The sequence below is a fragment of the Callithrix jacchus genome, chromosome 1 (genome assembly GCF_049354715.1).
Source record: "Callithrix jacchus isolate 240 chromosome 1, calJac240_pri, whole genome shotgun sequence".
In the NCBI taxonomy this organism is placed as follows: domain Eukaryota; kingdom Metazoa; phylum Chordata; class Mammalia; order Primates; family Cebidae; genus Callithrix; species Callithrix jacchus.
In genome coordinates, this window is record NC_133502.1 from 119,776,685 (window position 1) to 119,797,079 (window position 20,395).

A 20,395-nucleotide genomic window follows, 5' to 3' on the forward strand; every position below is an offset into this window, starting at 1 on the left:
GATAGTGAGGGTACAGAAGTCCTTGGTAAGGTTTCCCAGAAAAACAGCACCAAAATCATTTTCCTTTCTAACAAAGAGCACCCTGTGAAATCGAGCTGTAGACATAAACAAGCTGGAAGCTTGCACAGGTGAATGCTAGCAGTTGTGCCCATAGGAATACACTACCTAGGACTAGGCACGTTTAAAATGGCGGCTCTATCTTCTCTTTTTACCAGCCACTTGTACAGTAAGGAGCAGACAAGCTGTCACAGGCCAAATGGAAAGTCCACTTGCATAATAAGATTAGGGTGGGATGACCAGCCTTCCCCTAAAACTGTGTAAACCTCACACGTGGTCAAATCAATCTGTGAGCCCTACATAAATCAGATGCCCCCTCCTCAATCCTGCCTATAAAATCTGCTGCAGTCTGCCTCCTTAAGCCTGCTTTCGGTTGCCTCTCTCTGGCAAGAAACTGTTCTCCTCTTTCTTTCTCCTGCGTATTAAATTTTCCAGTCCTTAAGCCACCCATATGTGTCCGTGCCCTTAATTTTCTTGGTGCAAGACGATGAACGCTGGGTATTTATTCCAGACAATGATGGTGCTTCAACGGTGCAACTAACCTTTAAGAAGCCACCACAAATGTTGATGCATTACCAAAGAAGGATACCACAATTGTCTGAAAAAGCTATACCCCTCCCTTTCCCAGTTTACATATCTGTGAGGCCAGATTTTCTTCATAAACATCAACTAAAACAGCAAATCCAAACAGATGAAATGCAGAAGCAGATGAAAATGTAGTATTCTTCTATTAAGGCACACATTAAAGCTATGTGCAAAAATATAAAATAATGCCACTCTTCTCATTAATTTTTAAACATGTAATGGTTTTACCACTGTGATTTTTAAATAAATATTTAAAACATTTCTGAATTTTGATTTCTAATATGGCATATATTGATACATAAAACCATATAAACAGAAGCTTTTTGCAATCCTTAATAATAATTTATGATTGTAAACTGATTAGGAGACCAAAATGCTTTACAGGGGGTGTGTGTGTGTGTGTGTGTGTGTGTGTGTGTGTGTAGAGAGAGAGAGAGAGAGAGAATAAACTCTTACTTAATATCGCCTACTAATAAATATCAGTACCAGAATATAAATCCGGATTAGGTTTGTCTCCAACTACTACCAGACCATACTGCCACAATCTTAGATCAGATAATAAGAAGAAGCCCTGAAATCCTTAACTATATTCACTATTTAAGAAGAAAATAAAACAAAACAAAACAAAAATTGAGTTCTATGATTAAGACCTTGGCTCTGGAGTCCAGCCTGCCTGGCTCTACCACTTAACCTCTCTGTGCCTCCATTTCCCTACCTATAAAATGAGGAAAATCATATCACTCACTTTATAGTATTGTTGTAATGATAAAACGTTTAATTATAATAGAACTAGAACAGTTCCAGGCACAGAGTATGACTTTATGCTATGATAATGATAAATGATGTACCTTTTCAATGTCTTGCTAAGAGAAGAAGTAGGGTCTCCAAAATAACTTTAGTTATTTGGTTAATTTATTTATATTAAAAATTAGTTGCCTGGCAAGGAAAGATAAATAATGAACAATAGTCTTGAATATTTAAGAATACTCATACATTCATTTATTAAGCAATCAGTTTTCGAGCTTGAGTAAAGTATCATATAAGGTACAAAGTATTTAAAGATGGAATATGGTACGGATTTTATGCCAAAAGTAGTAAATGGATGTCAAGCAAACCTGAAATACAATTAATTCTAAAGCTCCTTTTTGTGCTTGTTAAGAACAAATGGCAAGTGGAATGCAGCATATACCACAGTCTAGGCATGTGTGTTTATGCATATTTACAGAATGTCTTTTCTTTATTTAAATCTCAACAATTCTGTGTTTTCTTAAATTTCCAAAAGAAAAAATTTAGGAAGTGTAGCTTGAGCAAAAATAATATTCTTATCAAGGTATGCTGAAATTTTCTGCATCAAAGTGGGGAAGGTATCGAAATTAAGTAAATTAATCTATTTGAAATGCCAAGACAAATAAGTAATTTAGAAAACTGAAAATTTAAACAAACAACATGTTAGAATTTTTGCAGTGTTTCTCCTATCAGTCCCACATTTCCAGGAGACAAAACTGACTCACTGTTCACAATCTGCTTAGAGGAAAATAAAAATAAAATAAAGCCTTACAGAGATGTATAATTATATAGGAATGGACACATGAAGACTGATAATATTTTGCCACATTCTCTCTCCATTTCACAATTATCTTTAACCAGATCATTCACTTTACCTTTAAAATCTAGTGAAATTATAAATATAACGAGAATCAAAGTACAAGTTTATGTCCAAAAGACTCCATGATTAAAATTTGGGGAATAATTCACAGGACATGGCATATTTTATCTTAATGAATTTGAGTTTAGATGATGTTTAGTTTTAAGCATATTTCTCTTTAGGGATGCTATTAACTGTTTTTCCATCTATTTGTTTGTTAACATAGAGAACTAGGGGTTCAGAAACAGTGTAAGTTATAATAATAACAAAAAAAAAAAAAAAAAAGACTGGCTTCAGGGTCAGACTGACTTCAAATTCTCCTAAGTCTATCAATGAATAATTGCATGGGTCAGATTAAGTTATATAAGCTAACCCCCAATTTCCTCACTGGATGAAATAAGAACAAAACCTACCTCAAAGAACTGATGAACTAGTTAAATGAAGCCAAGTTTATAGGGCATAAGGGCTTCTTGAAAGGTAACTGTAGCCTCAAATGTAAAACAAGGCCTATTATTCTTAAATTTGGAGGTTAAAAAAACTCATTTAGGTTATAACCAGTAAATTTCACATTTTTTTCCTTCTTCTCCAAAGACCATTTAACATTGTCACAAAAATACCATACAATTATCACCATTCGCTGTTTTAGACACACATGCATAGCCAATAGCAAGATGGTGTTGCATTTTAATCCAGCACTGTATAAAAAGCTTGAACAGTGCCTTCTTGCCCACGGTAAAACAAAAATTTTAGTCCCTTCAATGGCTCTATATTTACAAACTTTTAGCTAAAGGAACAAACATTTAAAAGCTGTTATTGTACCAAAAATAACGTATTTGAAATTCCTACAGTAAATAAACTTTACGGTAAATGTAAAAACATAAGAACCACTCATTCTCTTTTAACTTCTCCTAGATAATGTACACTAGAGTCTCAAGAAATAGACACTTTGCTGTCAGGTGGCTACAAAGCTCTATCATAAAAGTAAAACTATTTCAGGTATAAGATAGACTATTTTCATTTTCACAAGCAACATCAGCTGGGAAGCTTCACTCCATTTTTAGACAGTTCTTGTTAATGAAATCACAGCATATTTCTTTCTGTCCTCCTTCCCCTACCAACACCAAGTCATAATTTAACCTAAACATTCTTGGGAGACAGTAGTCATGTGCTCTTTACTTACTGCAAACCTATAAGTGAATCATCTTCCTTTCGGTCTCAAATTAGAAACTATAGGAAAAGAGTCTTTTTTTTTGTCATTTATACAAATAATAAAGAGAGGGAAACACAGGCACTTCTCTTTAGATATGAATCAAACAAAACAGTATCTTTCTGTCACATTCAAAATAGAGCAAGAAAATGCTCAGTTCACAAAATTTCCCATTTTTCCATCAATCTAAAATAATAAATGTAAGAAATGATTTGATCTGATGCTGTCACTACTTAAAAGCAACATACTTTAACACTTTGGCCACAAACTCTTTGTAGTCTTACAAATCTGTATCTACAGAATAAAGACATTTCTGTATCTACAGAAATGTCCTGGTATAGTGTGTCTTCCACCTAACAACCCCTGTTTACCTCAGATATTTGAAACTGAACCTCTGAAGTACACATTGACTATCTACATCTCTAAGTTTTCTAGAATTTGCTCCTGTTTTGAGCATCAGAAAAAAAAATGCACACAAAGTATACATTACCTTGTGTGGCCTTGGGCAGAAAAACTTATGAAATTAGGATGTGATACTAATTAGAATTAGTAAAATGAAAGTATTCTTTTAAAGAACAGTTAATGTATTTTGCAATGATAACTGAGGATCTTACTTATCAAAATGTCATTAAAACCACTACTTTAACTTTATTTTAGGACGCTTTTTTTTTTGTTAAGACAGAGTCTGGCTCTGTCACCCAGGCTGGAGTGCAGCAGCATGATCTCAGCTCACCACAGCCTCCACCTCCCAGGCTCAAGTGATTCTCATGCCTCAGCCTCCCGAGTAGCTGGGATTACAGGTGTGCACCACCGTGCCCAGCTAATTTTTGTATATTAGTAGAGACGGTGTTTCACCGTGTTGACCAGGTTGGTCTCAAACTCTTGGCCTCAAGTGATCTGCCCACCTCAGCCACTTCGCCCAGCCTGCTAGGACGCTTTTATCAGGTTAAAAAAAAAATGAAGAAATAAAAAACAAAATGATTGCTAAAATATTGTAAATAATAGAAGGGTTAGAAGATAAAGTTAATATTATTTCAAAAAGAAAAAAACAAATGCAGAAGAACAAAGATGATCAACCAACAAACAAAACATCTTGCTTGAAAAGGTTATTCACAGTCTGACTCCATAGTTTCCTCTCCTGCCATATAATATACTGCTCTGATACAGGTCTGCATGGGGCTCCATACCAGGGTTTCTCAAACTCAGCAATGCAGACATTATAAACCCAATCATTTTTTGCTGTAGGAGGCTATGCTGTGCATGGAAGGATGCTTAGCAGCATCCCTGAACTCTACCCATTACCAGTGAGTAGCAGCTCCCTTATCCTCCAGTCATGACAATAAGAACTGACTCCAGACATTGCCAAGTTTCCCTTGGGAAGGGAGAGCAGAAAATAATCCTCAGTTGAGATCTGCTCTGTATCCCTGTAAACATTGCTCCCTCTACCTGAAATCACTTCCCCAACCTCTGCAGAACTAATTTTTCAAGACCCATCTTCCACGCTACTGCCTCCACTGTGAGGGAAATATAATTTGCCTAGTCAAAGTTACTCATTCCTTCCTCTTTTACTATTCACCTTGCTTTTTCCTATGTTCTATTTTTCCCTCTAAATAGTGAGAGCCTTCATCTTATTATTCTTTGTATTTTTATTAATTTTAGATGTTCAACAAAGTTGATTATTAAATGAATATGAAAATATGAGCCTCCATGAGATAACCCTCCCACTGTCAAGGGAAACCTAGTTCACTGAGTCCCACACTGAACAATACATGGCCCTTCTGTTCTCTCTCTCTCTTTTTTTTTTTTCTTTTTTGCTTTTGCTTCTGGGAAACAAATTAAATGACATACTGAATTTTAGTAATCTAAGGTCCTGATATACTTAGTTCTGTGGTATTTTTATTTGGTCTTTGTTGAAGTTTACATTTGAATCATTCATTATTTAATAAGTTTTGCCATCAGAAGTTGCTTCAACTTCTTTTTGAAATATAATCAGGGAAAATTTACAAATGCAGAAATATAAAACCAAAATTTTACATCATGAAGATCTCATTTCGTGAAAAAAATTTCAAAAAAATCTAAGTACTCTAATCAACATTTAAGAGTAATTTTCAACCCTGATCCTATGTTAACACAACATCTCTATAGTTATTTCAAGAACTATCATAAATTTTCCAAAGAAAATTTTGCCTTAATTTTGTGTGCATATACATTATGCATCTAGATGATATGTGTGTAAGCCTACACTTTTTGGGAGGAAAGTGAATGAACTACAAACCTAAAAATATTAAACCACCACCAACAACAAAACAATAGAAAGCCACACTCCACAAAATCTGAAGGTCACTGACAAGGAGACCTCCTGAAAATTCTGTGCTTTGAGGCTTATTTGCTATCTAAGCAGCTTTTGCAACCTGACTTATCCACATTATTTCACCAATCTTAGAACTGGTCTCTGTTGCCATAGCTTTAAAAACAATCTTAGCAATGTCAATTTTTAAGTATTCTTCAAAATTTCTATTGAAATTAATCACTTTAATTCACAGTTTTCCTATAGATAACTTAGGGTAAAAAGATTAATTTAGTGCCTGTGGTCTATTCTTAAGGCAAGGCAATTAATTAATCAAGAAACTAGCATTCACCTATACTGGACTGGAGAAACTTCATAGAATAAATATGCAAATCCAATATCCTCAAGGCTGACAAGTTTCTATTATTAAACTGCTAACATGTTTATTTTTCCCATAATAGGTGGATTTTTGTCATGAATACGCATTAAGCCCTGTAGTTATCAGCAGTGATGATTAGGTGACAGTGAGGACACTACTTGAGAATTTGCATTTGACAGATCATTGACACACAGTCACAGTTCTTTTTTTTTTCTCTTCACTTAAACAGGAATCATGCAATAGGAAATGAACTACAGCTATTAGAGATTATTCAGGTTTAAAAGCATGCATCCTTTTAGCTGGCATTAGAACAATACACAATGTGGCAGAGTTAAACAGAGACATCAATTATATTCTCAGACCTGCTAATATTTTTGACAATATTTAAATAGCACATCCCTTTAGGGCATGGCTTTTTTGCCCTCTCAGCTACACACCTGTCAAGTGTTTAATTTGCCAAAGGGAAACAGTTTGATTTCTAAGGGCAGTCTTAATACTGAAGAAGCAAATTGAAAAAATTAAACATTACTGAATAGAAGTAATGAGAAGGATCTGAGGGAAAAAAAATTGTAGGCTTAATTCAACATGGCATGTCAGCATCTGTCATTAATACAACAATATGATCATGTTCTCCAATATGCTGCATATACCTCAGGCTTTTCAATTATTCAGTCCCTTCTCTAAAAAACGAGACTGGTGGAGAAGGAGAATCAGAGGGTCATATTTTCTAGTAATAGTAAAAAAAGATGGAGATAGTAAATTGTACCTGTCATGCATATAAAATTATACATTTGAAAACCAGTAAGGTTTAAGATAATAAATATAAGCTAGCCATTGGTCAGATTTGTGTAGCCACTGGTTTAAAAGAATAAAACAAATTTTATTCCTCAAATTCATTAATTATTAGACTATAAATATTAATAAATAAGCTGTTAAACTACATGGAAAATTTAAATCTGAAAAAATTCTAGAATACTTATATTTAAATTTTAGAATAGAAAATATATTTGGTTTTAAGTTTTTACTCTAGTCATATAAGAAAAAATCTGGTCAACAAATGGAATTGAATTAGTAAAGAATGGAGATTTTAAAAAGAGTCACAGACACTGTAAAAAGTTATTAATGATTTTAAACAAAAAGAACCTCTTGGCATCTAGGGACCAATTTTCTACCTTCGGGAAAAAAAAAAGAAGGAGAAGTTATAAGACAGGCTCCAAAGAAAACTGAGTTCTAGTTCTAACTCTACTCTTATAATCAAGTCACTTGACCTCTCTAAGCCATTGTAATCTACAGGTATAAGCTAGATGTTTTCTTTGGTCCCTTTCAGGATTAGTTTTCCTCTGTTTATGAAGATGTGAACAAGAAACCCAAAGTCCAAAAACATGTAAGACACGCCCTACAGAATTCACAGACCTCACAATTTACGTAGTCTTAAAATATATCAGTGCCTATCATTAATAAAATAATAAGATCATGCTGTAGTTAATCTCAGGCTCAACAAATTTCCAAGTAGGTTTCATCTGAATCAGGTGAGACCCAAATAGTCTTACAGACTATATCCTACTTTCATTTGGAGATGGTAAAACAAAGTTTAATAGGGAGGCCTATTTGTACTCTCCTTTCACAAGACACTGTATACACAAATACTACTCCCTTTATATAAGACTGGCTACAAGGGAAATTTCAACAGTTATCTCACTAGACAAGTGGTATTTCCCAACACACTTGTTAGCATGCTTTTTGTTTCAACGTTTCTTCTCATTCTAATCATGTTTTCAGATAATATAATAATAAGAGAAGATATCTGTTCAACTTCTTTACACTCTCTGAAAAAGCAGACAATTTTCTACATCATAATTATGCTTTTATTCAGAATATTGGTTTCTCCAAAAGCTTGCCAATCCATTCTGAAAACCAGTACTGCAAATCAATCTTGCCAAGCTCAGTAGCTCACTCTTATAATCGCAGCACTTTGGGAGGCCAAGGCAGGCAGATCATTTGAGGTCAGGAGTTCAAGACCAGCCTGGCCAACATGGTGAAACCCCCATCTCTACTAAAAACACAAAAATTATCTGGGCATGGTGGTGGGCACCCATGATCCCAGCTACTCAGGAGGCTAAGGCAGGAGAATTGCTTGAACCCAGGAAACAGAGGCTGTAGTAAGCCAAGATGGCACCACTGCACTCCAGCCTGGGTGACAGAGAATGTCTCAAAAAAATAATCGTAATAAATAAAATCAATCTTTTCAACAACTTGTAAAGGAGACAAACACAACTACATATAACAAAAACACCTTAAATTAATGATCACAACTTCCAAAATCATTAAATAGAAATTCACTACAGAAAAGTATTTGTGAAGATTCTTCTTGATTTACTTTTTCTGCTACAAAACATCTAGTTTAAGAAGTTACATGACATTAAACAAATTCATTCTCTCTTATTATTATTTGTTCTTTTGCATTAGCCATATTTTGTTTTTGTTTTTTAACTGGAGCTGTTCTTTCACCCAATTATGGAACTAATCTTCAAGTTTCATTTTTAAACTTTTAAGGCAGAATATTTGCTAACACGTCATCTCTAACCATTTAATTAATGCTAAAGACATTAGAATGAAAACTAACTTGGATTGAAGGCATAATTAGATTGACTTCAAACCTTGAAGACAACCAACATTTTAAAAATATTTTTTAAAGCATAGAGATTGTGATTAAGTTAACTAAGTTCAAAGAACATCTGACTTCAGTTTTCATTCTGTCATTGTGAAATGTTTCAATTTTAATATAAATGCTCGACTTTTTAATGCTCATAATTTTTACAGAACAAAAAAGCACTGTGTTACATTTAGAAGTTCTAATGTTTATCACCATCTGAGCTGTCATGGAAGCAATTGCTACTTACACTCTTTAAAGAAGTGAGAATTGTAATTCCTCTAACTGATGACAATGTAATTATTCCTTTTACTGTCAAAATAGAGGTGATTTCCCTTCCTCACACACATGATTACACATGCAAATCCTGGCTTATCTGAAATATTGTAAGTATACTGAATGTCCGAATCTAAATGAGCAAGATCACATGAACAATGAGGCTGAGTGATGATGGAAACCAAATCTACAGCCAACCATCCTAAACATATTTTTATCATCCGTTTTTCCTCTAGAAACTCATTCTTCAGCATCCACACAGCTTTCAACACAATGTCATATCATCTACAATATACAGCAACAACCACTACAAAAATAACTAGGAGGAAAAAAGCCACAGTGAATCTGAATGTCTCATTTGGAGGTTTAAATGACTTCATTAACTATTCATTAACACATAGAAAAATCAGCCTTTCAGAAAAACACAAGCCTTTCACAAGATCTATGCCATGTTGTGAATGCCTGCCTGGGTGAATGATGTCTTACCTGGTCTTTCAGCTGCTGTACAGAAGTCTGAAGGCTCAGAATCTGACTGAAGAGAGGGCTCTGCAGAACTGACTTCAGAAGGCTCAGTTTGTCTTCATTTGCTACATCCCCACGTTCTCGCAGCTTGGTTTGTAAGCGCTCTGCTGCCTGCAGGGCCCGATTTTTGTCTATACCAAAGAGCAGCATTTGTCAGTAACAGGATTCAAAGGACATATGTCCAACCTATGAGGACTCCATCTTATGAAGATCCTAAAACAGCTTCTATTAAGTGCATAAAATTGTCTCTTTTAAATTGAATAAAAAACTATAGGCCAGGCGCAATGGCTCATGCCTATAACCCCAACACTTTGGGAGGCTGAGGCAGGCAGATCACTTGAACTCAGGAGTTCAAGACCAGCCTGGGCAACATGATGAAACCCCGTTTCTACTAAAAATACAAAAAATTAGCTGGGTGTGGTGGTGCATGCCTGTAATCCCAGCTACTTGGGAGACTGAGGCAGGAGAATCGCTTGAACTCAGGAGGTAGAGGTTGCAGTGAGCTGAGATCAGGCCACTGTAATCCAGGGTGGGTGACAGAACAAGACTCTATCTCAAAAAAAAAAGAAAACTGCAGAGAAAGTACACATTTTTTAATGGAGTACAAGAATACAAAAAAACACAAAACTGAGTACTTTTTAATACTTTAAACATCTTTCTCCAAAATTAAACAGCAAATAAGACAGCATGTTTATACCTGCTTCAAACCAAACCATTTCAAATAAGTATTGAGCACTGTACAAATCAGGCACAAAGTTGCCAAAGGTAAATATTTTGAGTAAGTGTGCCCTAATAGTCCTAGCATCTTACAAGCATACTTCTACCAGACAGTTTCTACCACAAATAAGAGTTAAAAATGTCTCCCTGAAACACAGACACATAAACAGACATATATATTTACAGGCTATTAAAAGTGAAGCCAAAATTTTTTTCAGTGGAGATTTTTCAGATGTATTACTTAGATTCATGATGGTAACAAGTGCATTTATTTAAATGTATGTGCCATTTCACAGTAATGTTATAAAGTGAGAATCAGTGGGGCATGGTGGCTCATGCCTAGAATCCCAGTACTTTGGGAGGCCGAGGAAGGTAGATTACTTGAACTCAGGAGTTCAAGACCAGCCTGGCCAATATAGCAAAACCTCGTCTCTACTAAAAATACAAAAATTAGACGGGCTGGTGGTATATGCCTGTAATCCCAGCTACTGGGGAGACAGAGGTAAGAAAATCCCTTGAACCGGGGAGGCGGAAGTTGCAGTGAGCCAAGATCATGCCACTACACTCCAGCCTAGGTGACAGAGTGAGTGAGACTCCATCTCAAAAGGAAAAAAAAAAAGGAATCACCAGGGATACTTTCTATAGCACCAAATCTAAAACTGTACAGAGAGAGTGATTAAAACATGAATTAATGTTGATCATAAGCATAGACACACTTAAATAATATTTACTCATATGCAGAATTTTAAAAACAAATAATGATAAAGATACATATAAGCATCTTATTCTGGGTTATATTTCCCATGGTATCTCAGAATACAAATCTAATATTAATTTCCACATCAATTCTTTGGAAAGTGTGCAACTCAGCACGAAAAAAGAATAAAGACTAAAAAACAATGGTTTAAATAATTCTGTATTTGCCCTTTCTTTTCCACTTTCCTATGAAGACTTTCCTATGTGGACTAGTAGTTTTTATAGTATGTGGGTTTAGTATAAAATGGAGAGTGAAGGAAATATATACACATACATTTTCATTACCAGCAGAGTTTATACGCCTATACCAGGAACAAAAGTCATCATAGTGATCCCCATGATCACAAAAACAGCTCCTTCTCCCTTTACTGCCACCAACTCTCACGCTATACCTCAAACCAACCTCTGTCAAGGTATCTGCCATAATGATTAAGGTGCCAGGGTGAAATCCAAACAGTTTCCATTTAGTCATACCCAAAGAGTTACCTGGAATAGGGTAAGGGACTAGAGTGTAAGCTAATTACATGTATTGTACCACACCTGATATATCTATCAGTAAATGGTTCTACTTTAAACTAGCCTCTTTAAAACCAAAGAGCAGTGGGAAAAGCAGATTATTAACACACGAGTCTGGGAAATCTAGATATTTCAACCTAAATTATCTCATATATAAATTAAACTGCCTTAAAGCATCTCTTATCAATTAATAGCAAGAGCTCAGTAGTACTTCAACTGCCTCAAGTAAAAGCAATGATCTTTCAGATGCTTTCCAGAAACAGATATTAACCAGAATTGGGCTGATAAGTCAGAATCGGGCTTACTAAAACCCATAATATGTTTTATTTTTGCTTATAAATAATGTATTTTTTACAAAACTTACAATGAAATTGTCCAAATACAGAAACATATTACCTTAGTACAATGCTAGTGCATAAAAACTTTTTAAGTCTAAGTTACTACAGACAGAATCCCACTATATAAAACACGTCATATTTCAAAAATCCCAATGGGAAGAGTTACAATTCTTATAAAAGTAGGCAGAAAAGAATAAGTCTTACCAATAGCTTCCAACATTTTTTCAAAGTTCAGTGTTCTTCTCTACAATGATTAATAATAGCAATTAAAATAGAACTCTGTGGAAAAAAGAAATAAAATGGAATGGTTATGTTTTATCAGAACTTTATATTCTAAAGTTAAATACTCAAAGGAACACTTGATACAACTCTAATTCCTTTGACCATTAAAATCTTGTTGATATAACTTAAGACAGTTCTCTTTATAGACAAAAAAAGTAATCATTTTAGGACTTACTCAAATTTATCTTCTATATATATATTTACCCATAATACTTGCATAATCAGGTAAAAGACATAAATTCTGTTTTGAATAAGATGGCAGAAGTTTCAAACGTATTTCCATAAGAAGTTCTCAATACAGACCACTATAATCTTGTATTCACTTATAGATGATTAAGTGTAGAATAAGGAGCTTACTTATGTCCACATAAGAAATTCTGTGGGCAAAAACATAAAAAGTAGAAAATGTGATCCTGCCCTCAAAGGCTCACACTCCTAACTGAGGATACAATGCACACATACCTAGTAGAAATGAACTGTGGGCTGAGTGTGGTGGTTCACACCATAATCCCAGCACTTTGGGAGCCAAGATGAGTGCATCACTTGAGGTCAGGAATTTGAGATTAGCCTGGCCAACATGGTGAAACCCCATCTCTGCTAAAAATACAAAAATCAGCCAGTTGTGAAGGCGCACACCTGTAATCCCAGCTCCTCAGGAGGCTGAGGCAGGGGAATCACTTGAACCCAGGAGGCAGTGGTTGCAGTGAGCCAAGATCATGCCACTACACTCCAGCCTAGGCCACAGAACAAGACTCGATGTCAAAAAAAAAAAAAACAAGAAAAAAAGGAAAATGAATAAAAGAAATGAATGTGAATGTGACACTCAAGCAGTACATGAACCAATGGAAGAAAATACATTAAATCATGGATGAAAAAAACTGAACAAAAGAGAGCAGTGTTAAATTTTTCAAAAGTTCTCAAAATACTCTCCTGACTATAATGTTCTCCTCTTTCCCATTCAAAGAAATCTTCTCAACTCCTCCAATCCAGGTATCTCATGTTTCTCTGACAATACTTAACTAGATACTTTGAAGTACTGGATACAGATCTGCATTGCTGACATCCACATCACTAACCCATTCTGAGCCTTTGCTGCCAAAGAAATCTGCACAACTATCCCCATAGTTCCATTTCTCTTTTGCCTCATAGAAAACGTTGAATCATTAGGAAGACAGTCACTACCACCACACATTCTCATTTTTCATTTGGAAGATAAAATGGGATTCCTCTTAGAACAAGTTGCCCCATTACCTCTTTAAGACAAAATTCATTTGGCAAAAGAAGATGCATGTGATGTAGATGAGCAGAGCTACAGAACATCAATGCCTGCAATTAGCTCTGTGTAATAACAGAGAACAGTACATATTGACTTGCCTTATCCCAATTTAGAATATACTATTTGAAACATTAACTCTGCTTCAAATGTCAAATAACTTAACTACTGGCACTTGTTTTTAAAAGTGCCTTTGTGTCAAGAAAAGAGGACACTAGCTCTGACCTGGAATTGAAATCTAAATAGAAGTGTGGCCTTGATCAAGGGACCTATCATCTCAACCTTAGTTTCCTTAAAAACACACTCATTGCGTATATTTTGGAAAAGGAGATAAATAAAGTATGCCAATTCCCAGCTCACAGTATAACTCATAACTATGATATATTTACTCAGGATTAATGCTGACTCCATATAGTCCATATAGATGGGCATTCCAAGGCCAAGCATTACATTATTTATTGAAGGCCTAATATAGGGAAATATTAACAAATGACTTGGTGATATTTTATACTCTTATTTACAAAGAGAATATAATACTCCTCCATTAAACAGCCTTCTATTAGCCACTCCCCTCCTCAAAAATAATTAACTTCTGCAATTAAAACACAAAAATAGGGCTGGGCATGGTAGCTCACGCCTGTAATCCCAGCAGATCACTTGAACTCAGGAGTTTAAGACCAGCCCGGCCAACATGGTGAAACCCTGTCTCTACCAAAAATACAAAAATTAGCTGGGCATGGTGCATGCGCCTATAGTCCCAGCTGCTCTAAGAAACTGAGGCAGGAAAATCACCTGAATAAAGATACCCCAATATAAGGAAGCCCAGGGCTACAAAGGCATATTTAATCACCCAGTAGGAAGCTTGATAGCAATAAAAAAGCAGGGACTACAGAGTCTGATGACCTGAATTTAAATTTTAACTATATATACGCCCTCATTAAGTCACTTTTCTGAACCTGAATCTCTATTTACAAATGACTGATGTTTATAATGTTTTGAAAGGATAAGATTATCCATGCGGTTCCATGTGTTTGGTATGCACAGAAAAAAAATTAATTCAAAAAGATAGACAATATTCATGAAATACATGAGAGGCAGACCTCAGATTTAGAAGCTCACTGATTTATGAGAAGTCTGCAGAGAAAGTGCAGCGTAGGCAGTTCCTAATTGAGAAAAACACTGTTGTCAGAAAGTTCACCTACAAGTCAGTTATGTTAAAACAGAATTAGTTTTTCTTCCCCCAATACACAAAGATTTAAAAAAAAAAAATAGCTCCCAGACAAGAGAGCTCTACTCTTTTGTATTTCAATTTTTTTTTTAATTACAGTTTCATTTTCTATGCTTGGATGTCCCTAAAGTAAACATATAGCTTTTTTGGAGATTTTTTTCAGGAGATTTCACCATTAGCAACCCTGACAAAAAGATTTCTTTTTAAATTATTACTTTCTGTCCCTGATACTCCTGTCCTGAGAATTCAGTTCTAATTATAAACAAACTCAATTGTAATCACAGAATTTTTGAGATAGAGTTCACTCCCTTCAACTTGCAGCCATGAATTCCTCTTGTCACCTTTTCATCACCCTACCATTTCCCTTTCCTTTTTGCCCATCTCAACACTGTATAGAAACAATGGTACCTGAGTCATAACAGTGGGTCATGGCCAACTGGCATGACTTAAAAAAGACCTAACATGTCAGAAGAATGCCAAGTTCTTTTTTTTTTTCTGGGCAATTCATGCTAAGCATTGACAATGATGAATCAGAGTGGCAAAAAAAAAGAGATAAGATATGGATATGATAAATAAGAAGGAGATAAGCACTAATGCTGAAGCAGAAGCAGCAATGACAACAGCAAACATACAGCACCTACCACATGCTAGGTACTACTCAAATTATGCTTCCAATTAAGTCTTTTAATACTTAATCCTTTCACTTTATAAATGAGGAAAATGAAGTACAAACAGGTTAAGTTACTCGTCTAAGTTTCACTAGTAAATGATGGAGCTGGGATCCTAACACAAGCCATCTAGCTCAGAGTCCACAATTTAATTTCTACAATATGCTGCCTCTATAATACAGTAAGATTCAACTTCCCTGTTTCCAAGTTCAAACAGATCATGCCCTACATAAAGTGAAACCAAAGGAACAGACACCCATAATGAATGAAGTCTGAAATGGAATAGACTGTTGTAGATAGTCAAATTAGCCAGCTGTCCAGACAAGGTATGAAGAAGTCAAAATGACATATTTTAGAAAACATTGGTGGGTCTATCAAAGAAAGATCAGGAACATTCACCATTTACGTAATGTTCATGTTCATATAACTTTAAACAAATCGCTTTTAAAGTCCAAGATTTTAAGAAAAACCCTCAAGAAGTAAGGCTCTTTAAATTGATATTCAAAGTAACTTCAAAAACATTGCTTTTACATTTCAAGGTACTAAATCCCTAAACAAAGAGAATTAAGAATACACACTATATTGTTGTAATCGTTGTATTTTATTATTAGTTGTTGTTAATCTCTTATCGAGACTAATTTGTAAATTAAACTTTATCATAGGTATGTATTTACAAAAAAAATGGTACAAGCATACCTCAGAGATATTGCAATAAAGTGAATCTCTCAATAAAGGGGGTCACATGAATTTTTTGGTTTCCCAGTGTGTACAAAAGTTACATTTACACTACACTGTAGACTATTAAATGTGCAACAGCATCATGTCTAAGAAAATAATCTACACATCTTTATTTTTTTAAAGTTTACTGGCAAAAAATGCTAGTGATCATCTGAGCCTTCAGTGAGTCACAGTCTTTGTGCCAGTAGAGGGTCTTGCCTTTGTGCTGATGGCTTCTGACTGATGGGTGGTGGCTGCTGAAGGCTGGGGTGGCTGTAACAATTTCTGAAAATAGGACAACAATGAACTTTGCCACATTGATTGATTCTTCCCTCTCAGAAAAGATTTCTCTGTAGCATGTGATTGCTGTTTGATAGCATTTTACCCAAAACAGAACCTCTCAAACCCTGTTCCTACTTTATCAACTAAAGTTATGTAATAGTCTCAATTTCATTTCAACCATGTTCACATCTTCACCAGGCATACATTTCATCTCAAGAAACCACTTTCTTTGCTCATCTATAAAAAAGCAACTCCTCATTCATTCAAACTCTACCATGAGAGTACAGTAATTCAGTCAAATATCCAGACTCCATTTGAAATTTTAGTTCTCTTGCTATTTGTACCACATCTTCAGTGACTTCTTCCACTAAAGTCTTGAACCCTCAGAGCTATCCATAAAAGTTAGAATCAACTTCTTCCAAACTCCTGCTAATGTTGATATTTTGACTTCCTCCCATGAATCACGAATACCTTAATGGCATCTAAAGTGGTAAATCTTTTCCAGAGGTTTCCATTTACTTTGCCCTAATCTAGCAGAGGAATCATTAAGTACTGCAGCAATAGCTTTACAAAGCGTATTTTTTCAATAAGACTCGAAAGTCAAAATTACTCTGTGGTCCAGAGGCTATAGAGTGGATGTTGTGTTACCAACATGAAAAACAACATTCATCTCCTTATAAAATCTATCAGAGCTCTTGGATAATGAGGTGCCTTGTCAATGAGCAGTAACATATTTTAAAAGAACGTTTTTCAGAGCAGTAGGTCTCAACAGTGGACTTAAAACATTCAGTAAACCATGCTATAAACAGATGTGCTGTTATCCAGGGTTTCCTTTTCCATGTACAGAGAATACAGGCATGGCAGATTTAGTATAATTCTTAGGGGCCCTAAAATTTTTGAAATGGTAAGTAAGCACTGGCTTCCAGTTGACATCGCCAGCTGCATTAACTCCTAATGAGAGAGCTAGCCTCTCTAAAGCTTTGAAGCCACAGACTCACTTCTCAGAACTATTTAAGTCCTTGATGGCCTCTTCTTTCAATATAAAGCTGTTTCACCCACATTAAAAATCTGTTGATTAGTGAAGCCACCTTCATTAATGATCTCAGCTAGATCTTCTGGATAGCTTTCTGAAACCTCTACATTAGCACTTGCTGCTTCATCTCGCACATTTATGTTATGCAGATGGCTTCTTTCATTAAACCTCATGAACCAACCTCTGCTAGCTTCCAACCTTTTTCTGCAGCTCCCTCACCTCTCTCAGTCTTCACAGAACTGAACAGAGTTAAAACCTTGCTCTGTATTAGGCTTTAGCTTAAGGGAATGTTGTGGCTGGTTGGATCTTCCATCCAGATCATTAAAACTTTCACCATATCAACAATAAGGCTGTTTTGCTTTACATGCAGTCAATGGAGAAGCTCTTTTAATTTTCTTCAAGACCTTTTCCTTCACATTCATAACTTGTCTGTTGGGCACAACAGACCTAGCTTTCGATCTATCTCTACTTTCAACATGCCTTCCTCACTAAACTATTTCTAGCTTTTGAGCTTCTAGGCCTCAGAAGCTTGAAAAATAATGCAAACAGCCAGTTGGAGCAGTCAGAACACATACAACATTGATTAAGTTCACCATCTTAAATGGGCAGGGCTGTAGCACCCTGAAATAATTTTAATGGTAACATCAAAGATCACTTATCACAGATCACTATTAACGGACATAAGAATAACAAAGAGCATGAAATACTGTAAGAATTAACAAAATGTGACACACAGACACAAAGAAAGCACATACTGTTGGAAAAAAAAAAAATGGCACCAAGAAACTTGCCTGACACAGATTTGCCACAACCATCGATTTGTTTAAAAAAATGCAGTTTTGGCAAAACACAATAAAGCAAAATACAATAAAATAACATAGGCTTGTATATATAGGGTAAGGTACTATGTTTGGTTTCAGGCCCTCCATGTTCCAATGGTTGGGACAACTGTATTAAAATCTGGTACAGAAAAAAAATACCAGTTACCCTCTAGCTGCTGTTCATGTATGCTGCTGTGGCCATATCACTATTTGGTTATAATTGAACCTAAAATCTGTTCTAATAGCCTTATCTCTCAGATCCACAAGACATACCAATAATAGCTCAATGAATTCAGTATCTGTTAGGAACCACAGTGTTAGGCAAGTGCAGTTTACACACAATCCATCATGCATGTAGGGACTCTGACAATATCCTGTGAAGGATATCTGTGCTCCCCACAATATCCTCCCATGCCTGGCACATTATTCCAGATAACGCAACAGAGAAAAGGAGAGGTCGAGTTCTTACTCAAGGTCACACAGCTAGTAAGTGGGAGAACTTGGAATTGAACCCTACTGTGCCTGATTTTAAAGCCCAAACTCTATCACACTACTGCATATTTTCTAAACTGTCTTGCAAAATTACATGGTGAAAATATATTGTCAAGTTTATCAAAAAGAATATACAGAAGAACTTATTAAGGTGCTCCACTTTGTACAGAGAAAGAAGAGGGCAATTGCTTAGGTAAGTAAAAATTGATAGGTGTATGTTTATAAAAGCATAGACTATTCTGCAACTTTTTCAAAGACACTAATAGTGGATACGGCATGGTTAGAGGACACTGAGATAATCTTACTTTGCACTACATTACTTTTGTGTTTTTTAAATTTTATATCTTAATATAGGGTTGCCAGATTATCAAATAAAAATACAGATGCTAGCTATTTGAATTTCAGGTAAATGAATAATTTTTTAGTGTATGTCCCATGCCATACTTAGGACATATTTATACTAAAATCCAATGTTATTTATCTGAAATTCAAACTTAACTGAGCATCTGTTATTTTATCTAACAATCCTACTATGTACAAGCTAGCTTAGGAAAAAAATAAACATATAAAATTATTTTAGCTTTCATGCTTCCTTTTATATTTAAGTAAAACTTAAATATAATGAGAGAGCTGCCTAATCCTTAATAAATCTAAAAGATTTTACCTGTGATCATAAGATTCTCTAGCAACTTGTTGTTAACACTAGTGTCAGCAGGGGATAAAAATAAAACAAAATATTTAGTATTATTTAGAAATAGGGACTGATTGAATAATCATTTTACTTTTCAACAAGTTGTAATGGTAACATGTAGGCACAGCTTTCATGAAGTAGAGAATCAGCATTTGAAACATAACACAAATTATTCTGCTCAATGCAGATTATATGGCAACTAACAAGTGAAAATATGTTTTATACTAAAAATAACTCTATGAAGAGAAACTGCCCCAAATGCATACAATTTTCTAGTTATCTTAAACAATTCTGACTGAAAAAGGAATACAACATTAAAAGGGCTTGTTTCAATGGCTTGCAGCTTGTCAAAGTTGCTCGGCATCTGTTATTGCATTTAAATTTACCATTTGTATCTTTCATAGTTGCCTCAGCAGTACCTGAAGTAGCAGACAAAGGCACAGTTGTAGTCAGTTGCAAGTAGTTTGTCATTAAGTCACCTGTCCATAACAGCAATTCTTACACTTTCAGTCATAATTCCTACTTTTGGGTAACACTACTGAACTATAGCTCTTAAAGCACAGAAATGTCACAGTACCCACCAACATCATGCAATCATCCAACAGAAATCACTCAGCCTTTTCTTAGCATCTGTTCTTCTGAACTTTTCCCTCATTTTTATAGGCTTTGATCAAAAAAGCATTCATGAACATAATTTTTATTTTCAAGGTGACATTTATAAATCTTCCTAAATTTATTCAAGAAAATAAGATGTATCAATTCTATTTTCCCCACCAAAATGAAAGAAAATCAAGTATTAAAGAAGCTTAGCTTCACAACATACTTCAAATACTGATTAATTTTTTTTGAGACAGAGTCTTGCTCTGTCACCCAGGCTAGAGTACAGTGGCTCAATCTCGGCTCACTGCAACCTCCACCTCCCAAGTTCAAGCAATTCTTCTGCCTTAGCTTCCCAAGTAGCCAGGACTATGGC

At 35.2% G+C, this 20,395-nt stretch overlaps 1 protein-coding gene across 48 annotated transcripts in view; it reads right to left on the reverse strand.

The window, feature by feature from the left end:
- MPDZ (multiple PDZ domain crumbs cell polarity complex component) overlaps positions 1 to 20,395 on the reverse strand; it is a 173,420-nt gene that overhangs the window by 132,418 nt on the left and 20,607 nt on the right. For all 48 annotated transcript variants that reach the window (XM_035305744.3, XM_035305723.3, XM_078369109.1 and 45 more), the window contains exons 2-3: positions 12,140 to 12,214; positions 9,573 to 9,739 (exon numbers count right to left, since the gene is read on the reverse strand). In XM_035305744.3, the coding sequence (XP_035161635.1) occupies positions 9,573 to 9,739; positions 12,140 to 12,155 (183 nt within the window). In that variant the 5' untranslated portion in view covers positions 12,156 to 12,214. The remainder of the gene's footprint in view (positions 1 to 9,572; positions 9,740 to 12,139; positions 12,215 to 20,395) is intronic.